Below are 8,670 nucleotides of genomic sequence, written 5' to 3'. Positions count from 1 at the left end.
TATATAAATATATATAAATATATATATATATATACATCGATAAATTGTCTTAAATTTTATAGAAATATATAAAATATAAAGCACTCTTTGAAAACAATTAATTCAAAAAATATTTTAATTCTAATTGTGTAATTATGTATTGTATGACAAACAGAAAAAATAAATATAAGAGCTTATATATTATATTGCGCACATTTTTTTTGTTTTTCATATACTAAATTCAATTAATTAAATTAATATTGCAAATTCATAATTAAAATAAAGTTTTTAAACTAAACATTTTTAGATAAAAATGTTTTAATACTTTTTGGAAAATAAAAGCATCAATTTATTAAAAAATATAAAATATCATTTAAGAAACTAATGATGACCTTGAATTCTTTGAAACGCTTTCATTTTCAGCATATATGTACCAAATTATGTTTATTTAAAACTATTTTGTTAAATGAAATTTTTTTTCTATTTTTTTTCATTTCAAAGTCATAACTTGATCAAATTGCGTAGATATTTTGTATATGCTATAGTATATGAGAAACTATAATGTATATTGTAATGACTACTTGATTGTATTTTTTAATAATAATGAATTGTGCTTCAAGTTTAAAAATTAAACAATTGTCATACCAACTATTTATAATTATGATATATAATTATCTATATCATTGTAGTAATTATCATTATTATTAGTATCTCATTGCTATCGTATGCATCTCTTTCTTTTTTCTTTTTTTAAGTCGTAGTGCATGTTTATTTTTTAATAATAAAAAGAAAGTAGAAAGAAGATAAAAAAGTTGGGGGAATTCCTAAAACAATATAAAAAGAGAAAATGGAAAGAATAAAGGTGTAGTATGCAATGTAAAGTCATAGAAAGCAATGTAAGAATTTAAAACAAAATGTTAAGAATTCCAAATGTTACGTCGCTATTTTATCAAACCATCGCATTATATCTATATTTCTTACACAAAAAAATGAACTTTATATTATAAAATTGCGTAAGTAGACCAACGGATCACTTTGATCTTTAAGATATCAACTAGATTAAATGTATTATTAATTATTATTATAATTATTATAATTATTAATTATTTTTATTATTATATTATTGTAATACGATGACACTAACATTACGGATTGTAACAGCGATTATATTTATATATTTCGACAACACATCCATTGTATCCAAGTACAGAAGTACATAAATGATGTCTTAGTTGCGTTTTATTACGCGATATTTTTTCAAATTATTCGACATGATGTAATTACTCTAAATTAATAATTTAGGGCGAACAATTTTCATAAAAAATATTGATTTTTATAGTAATATCGTGGGACTTACAGGATACTTTATACTTCTACCAATGTTTCGATTGAAAGTAATATGTGTTCTTCAAACGTAATTAATTTATGAGTTCGAGTTACCTTTACAAAATGATCGTATATCATATCTATTATCCTGTATTTTTCCTTCCTTTTATTTCATTTTTTTTTTTCCATTTGTATGCATACTATTCTAATCTAAACTTTTAATCTTACGTATCTTCTATTAAAACTAATCTATAAGATTCATAAGGTAGTTGTTTTTTGCAAGAACTATTGAATTAACGGCTGCAATGCAGTCTTGGCCATTGATTTAATGAATGACTGTGGAATTGTGTTCAACAAACTTTTTTTAATGATTAGCAGTACTATTGAATTACGCTTTTAACCGGAATCTGTAAAATTGCAGTCAAATTTTGCAACGGTAAATTGAAATTTCATTTAGTAAGAATTTATATATACATACATAATTTTAATAATCTATTGTTAAAATACGCAAAAATAATTATTTAATTATTCGTAGCACAATTTAAATTAAAAAGTTAATGAATAATTAAGTTTTTTATAACATTCAAATAAAATTTACAAAAAAATCCTAGAAAAAAAGTAAATTGAAAGTAATACTTTTGCAAATATAAATCCGTTGCAAAATTTATAAAAATTTTTATAATAATTTCTGAAGAATGTACTGTTAATTATGATTGTATCAGTTAATCCTTTATGGACTCTTTTTATCTAATGTTGCAATAAGTGCGTGTTTCAAAATAAAATAAATTACGAAAAATTTGTACAAACATTATCGCAATTTTTATAAATATATGGATCACGGGATATATTAATACATAAATTGTTAACTTAGAAATTATACTTATTAATATTTTTTCATTATCGTTTTGATTTTTATTAAAATAGAATAATCTTCAATTATTATTGTATAAAAATTATAAATATTCTTTAATTAAAATAAAAGAAAAAAAATAATTAAATATAATTACATTTTCTTATGAAAAAAGTTAAATATTGTTATATGCACAAACTTATAAGATAATATGAATTTCTATGTTTAATAAGAATCAAAATGGTAATATTTCGTATATCATAGCGTTTACCAAATTCATTAAGGTTTACATAAAAGAAGAGATAAAACAACTCTATTATTTTACATATTTAGTCCATATAGGATTAAAGATTGTACATAAAATATTACTATTTCTGAAATAGATAAGGTATTATACCTTCATGAATGTCCTATAATTTTTATTAAGCATTTCTTTATCTATTTATCATGCTATGAAATAACGATAAAAATATAAATCACTTCATTTTCTTACGATGATGTTACAACAAATATATATATGTATACATATACAGGGTGTTAATATATGGGATAACTATAGAAAATCAATTCTATACCAAAATAAACACAAAAAATAATGTACAAAAATATCGATTAAGTTTATTTATTAAATTATAACTAATTGAAATTTACATTAGATGAAGTAAGAGGAAAAAAAGATTTCAATTTCCAATCCCGAAAATTGAAATCACTTTATCTTCGTTGCATCACCATCACACTTCATTCACAATTTCATTTAACACAAATTTAAATTTAATTATTTATAATTTAATAAATAAATCTCAACTTTTATATTTATTTTGACCTTTAGATGCTCTCCAAAAATGAACAAAACGAATATATTAAAACCCTATATGTATGATAAATATATTATTTTAATTTTGAATACCAAAAGTACATATTTGTACATGAAACGAATATGTAAAGAAAAAATAGGAAATATTTACTATTTTCTACGTTTCCACAGTTCTCTAAATAATTTTATAATATTCTAATTAGTTATGCCAATAGTAAAATTAAAAAAGATACTTTCAAGAATAAAAATGCAATAATTTGTATGTAATACTTTTTTAATACGTTTTACTTTTTCATTATAATTAAAATGAAAAAGAAAACATTTTTTTATAATTAGGAAAATAAAATCAGGAATTTTTTGAGTTTTCATAGATTACTCTATAATTAATTAATCTTTACTCCATATATTTAAATATATTATTCTATATATTAAATTGTAATTAATAATAAAAATTACTTATTAATTTTTGTAAATTATTACTCCTGAAATAATTAAAAATCTATAAATTTAAATATTAAATTCAACCAGTTTGTTATAATTTAAAAAAGATTTTTGAAGATATATCAATATGCAAAATACATTGTACAATGAATTTTTATTTATATAAAAATTATATATTAGGGAGCTTAATACTAAAAAATAAAGATATTATTAGATTCTCAATGCAAAATTTTATAAAAAAACAATTTATTTTATTTTTGATATAAATAAGATAATTTATTGACTTTAATCTAATATATAATAAAATATGAAAAATGGAATGAAAAATTAAATCTTAAGTATTATTTGTTAGATCTGGAAAACTTTGATGTAATATCAATTCTGCACAGTTTACATAGTATATAACATTATAAAGTTATATAATACATATAGATGATCCTACTCTAGTTATTCACTTTATTTTTCAAATACATTGTAAAATAAATGCAGTCGCATTACCAAAGATTTTTAATTGCTTTCTGGAATCTGTCTCTGGAATTAGAAAAATTTTTTGCTTTTACATTTTTAGCTAGATACAGTACTTTTTTCACACTCATAAATTGTATAAAGAAAATTTCACTTCAAGTTTTGCTGAGATATATGTTAAAATTGTATGTAATAAACCAATCACATATCTATAGTGAAAAAATTTACAATTCATCACTCTTCGGCTTAACACTTTTGCCTTTACGATCAAATCCTTTTAATTCGTTGGTTGCATGTTTAGCAATATATTTAATAAAATCATCAAGCTCTCTGCCACCTTCATACTTAACTGGATTATTTTTAGAGTTTTTAGGTGCCCAATAAAGTGTAGGGAAACCTCGAACTTCATATGGGCCAGGAACATCATTAGCAGTAGCATCGAACTTTATGATCTCAATATCCTCATTTGCAAGTTTTTCACCTAATTCATCATAAACAGGAGCTAATTTTTTGCAATGACCGCACCAAGGTGCATAAAATTCAATCAATGTATCTTTATCATTATTTGTAACAAGTTCGTCAAAATTTCGAGCTACCGCAATTTTAACATTTCCAGAATTATCTTCGGGAATTGGTTCAGACTTTAGATATGGTTCTAAAATACCAGCTTCCATATCTTTTAAGAATGCTTCAAATGTACTAACGGAGAATTCATCTTTCATAACAAATTTTTGGTTATTAATATTTCGTGCCAATATAACAGGTTTATCACCTTTAACAAAATCAATTCCAAAATCATTCAATTCGTGCTGAAAATCATCTTTGGAAGAAATAGCGAAGTTCAAATTAGGGAAGTCCTTAGCAACTTTGATAATTCTATTACGCCAATAGTTTGTACCCTTTGGATTCTTGATATAATCTACTGCATAATATGCAACAACTAATGGATTTTTAAATTCTGCTGTATTATCTCGTGTACGAACTCCCGCAATACCAAAACTAAAATAAATATTCAATTTTAGTAAGTACTTCAAATATAATATAAATATTTATATATATAATAATACAAATATTCGTAAAACATACTAATTCTTATTAATAAATTCTTGAATATCACCCATAGTTTCATCATATTTCACAATGTTTGCTTCAAATTTATTTTGCAAAATTTTTGGTCTATATAAAACAATAGTATTCCTGTAAATAAAAAAAATATATTTTATTCTATGTTTAATATTACTCATAATATAAATTTATTATAATATAAATAAATTACTTATGCCCTTCTTTTTCCATAAGAGATTTGGCAGTTGTGTGTGCAAATCTAACTTTTTCTTTAAGTTTTTTAGAGATAGCATGAAAAGTTGTTGCTAAAGATAAATCTTCTTTTTCAAAGAAACCTACAACACTTACTTCATCAGAATCTAAAAATGACTTTAAACAACTTTCTTCATTTAATTCTTTAGATGCTGGACCAACTTGTGCCTAAAATATATTAAAACTATATAAAATATTTTATATGAAATATTTAAGTAACTTCTATATTATCAAAATTCTAATTACCTTCATATATTTAGCAATGCCAACAGCTTCTCTAGGTCCATTGTAATCACTAACAAAATCACCTTTAGAAAAGATCTTCAATGTTGGATAACCACTAACAGAATACTTGTTGCAAGTATCCTTTCCACTTTCTGTACAATCAACTTTAGCAAGAGTAATTGATGGATCATTATCTAAAAGCATTTCAGCAGCTTTTGCATATTCTGGTTTCAATCGTTTGCAATGACCACACCTGAAACAAATATTCATATAATTAAATTAAATATCTTAAAATACAAAATTGGATTATTTTTATATTTTCTTATATAATAATTAAAATATTAGTTATTAATATATTACAAGCCGGCATTTGAAACTATTGAAACTTTCAAAAATAATTTTCTTAAATTGTTTTTTTTTATAATTGTAATATATGCGATAAAATAATAAAATAATAAAATTGTCTCCAATTCTGAAAATATATAATTATTGCAAAGAAACTTCTTACCATGGTGCGTAAAACATAACAAGCGTGTTTTCAAGCCGTTCTAATTCATGGCTAAAAGTTTCGTCGGTTAGCTCCACCACATCTTTTTCTTCAGCTAAGACTAAAGTGAAAACCAAAAAAAGAAAGTTAAAATATTTAAATAGCATTGTGGAAACTTATTTTTAAATCAAATTCAATTCTGATCGTTTTCTTCAAAAGATACTGCTCGACGTGGCTTCAACAATAAGTTAGCCAAGATAGCCACGCAGTGCTGTCGTGTCCTGATTGGCTGTTTCTACTGAGTATTTCATTGCGTGGGGATGTATTTTCATTGTATATAATACAACATTTAATATATGAATAAGACAAGATTTTAAATATATGTCAACGATAAAATTATTTCATCGATCTTTAATTTAAGAAAAGGAACTAAAAAAAATTTTTATCATTTTTGTCATTTTATCTCTCGTTCAAAATAGAGTTGATTACAATTTAAATAAGTACTTTATATATAAAATATAATGTTCAATGTGGCAACATTGTTTTTGCAAATATTAGGCAAGATACACAGTGAGCAATATCATTGCATCTTGAAACAATCTTATAATTATATATTTATAAACACAACTGCAAATGTTAAATGTAGATAAATTAATAATGAAAATTTTTACTTTCAAAATAATATATAAATATATATAATATATAATATATAAATATTTACAAAATGCAATTTAATCATTGTTAAGTCTGAAATATATTTTATTTTATTTTATTTATTAATTTTTAGTTTACTCTTTTAAGTAATGTTCATAATATTCATAATGTATATTCTGGAAATTATAATTTTAATTTGAAATATTAATATTCAATTTATAATTATTTTTTTATAATTTTAATTTAAAAAAAATTGTAAAAATAATATATAGATGTCGAAAAATTATTTATTTATTGCTATATATATATAATTATTGCTTGCAAAATAAAATAATTTATTTCGAGATAAAATATATATATAAGATAATATAAAATAACATATGAAATCTCTACGTATCATATTTTATATCATATTTGAATTATTTTTTCCACAAATAATATCATTTTCTTTGTTTTTCGATATCATTACTTCAATTTGATTTGTGAATTTGTATAATAGACCATATTTATAAATATATAAGGTAATAGTTTGATATATTATAATAGTAATTTTTGCAATCATACGATCGTAATTAAATCATAAATCTATTAAATAATCTCGAATATATAACGGTATCATTGCTCATATACATACCAAATATAACGTGATCTTATGAAAAAAATATTTTTTCAACGTAAAAAAAAAATACTATAACGTCACATTATTTCCATTCCCAATATTATTTTCAATATAATTATAAAGATATATATATATAAAGATAAGTTCGTATATTAGTTAAAAAGATTACAAATAAAATCATATAAAATTGCGTAACAATGAATGAAAGTGGAAAAAATTTCTTTTCCTATTTTTTTCTTTAAATTTTTATGTTTGGTAATACTGAATATTTTGCAAGAGTGCAAGTTTTACAAGATGTATAGATTACCTATTTTTCTAGAGATATTGGTCTAAATATATATAATCTTTTTAATAATTATATTCAGAATAGATTTATTTAAGTGTTTGTCAAAAGTTGCTAAGTCTTTTAACAGATATTATCATTAAATTGTGTGAAAAACAACATGTAATTTTAATATGATAAGTAACTAGTTCATTATTCTAGAATAAGAAATATCAAATTTTTTTTGTAATTTTTCTGTTAGATTAGACAAAGATAAACGATTGAATAACCAAATTTCATTGGATTTCTATTTTTCAGAAAAATTAAAAATATTATTTATCTTAACAAATCATTATCAAAAAATGGGACAAAACATAAAATACATAAATATATAAATCATTATTAAATTAATTAAATAAATATATTTAATCATATTTAATTATTGCGTTGATGCAAATGATTATTATTTTAAATATATAATTTTGAAATAGAAAGATAACGAATGAGTAAAATATAAAAGTTTCTTAATTTCAATCTTAAGAAACTTTATGATATTATAGATTTAATTTTTAAATTTTTTCCGCTTAAAAGATTATATAAAAAAGAAATATAGAATTTTATTAAAAAAAAAAAATATTGACAAGTATTAAATTTTATAAAAAAAATGATTTTGAAACAAAATTATTTTATTATTATTATTTTTATTTTTTTTTATTCTAAGAAAATTTGTTATTGTGAAATCTATATCATTTACATTGATTTTAAACAAATATAAGTAAAGCAAGTTTAAAACACTTTTAAACAAAATTATAATTTCTAAAAATAAATAAAGAAACAAAAATTAAAAATTAATAAGAATATAAAACAAATAATTAATAATAATAATAATAATATAAAACAAATTTAATAACTAGTAAAAGACATTAAATGAATATAAAAATGAAAATGACAAAAAATTTACAAATTTACAAAAAAATTCAAAATTGTGAGCTAAAAATATATTTGAAATACAATTGCTATATTTTGATATATTTGTAATATTAAAATTATATGAAACAACAATTTTATTATATATATTTATTATAATTTTTATATATACTTTAAAAAATGATAAAAATTTTGATATTAGTATTAGAAAATAGTATAGTAAATTTCTTTATTATATTTAAAGATATTATCAAAATGTATTTCTATTTTAATTTTTTAATAATGATGTATGTAATTTGTTACT

General features: G+C 21.1%; 1 protein-coding gene across 1 annotated transcript; it reads right to left on the bottom strand.

The window, feature by feature from the left end:
* Positions 1-3,549: 3,549 nt before the first annotated feature.
* Positions 3,550-6,230, bottom strand: LOC102675746 (protein disulfide-isomerase A3). Its single transcript, XM_006622897.1, has 5 exons — positions 5,926-6,230; positions 5,439-5,670; positions 5,152-5,360; positions 4,962-5,072; positions 3,550-4,874 (listed from the first exon to the last, which is right to left on the bottom strand). The coding sequence occupies exons 1-5, from the start codon at positions 6,069-6,071 to the stop codon at positions 4,100-4,102; spliced, it is 1,473 nt and encodes a 490-aa protein (XP_006622960.1). The 5' UTR covers positions 6,072-6,230; the 3' UTR covers positions 3,550-4,099.
* Between the last annotated feature and the right edge of the window lie 2,440 nt (positions 6,231-8,670).

This window comes from Apis dorsata, unplaced genomic scaffold (genome assembly GCF_000469605.1).
Source record: "Apis dorsata unplaced genomic scaffold, Apis dorsata 1.3 scaffold_787, whole genome shotgun sequence".
Taxonomy (NCBI): Eukaryota; Metazoa; Arthropoda; class Insecta; order Hymenoptera; family Apidae; genus Apis; species Apis dorsata.
Note: the sequence above shows the minus strand (reverse complement) of the source record. Positions and strands in the feature narration are given on the sequence as shown.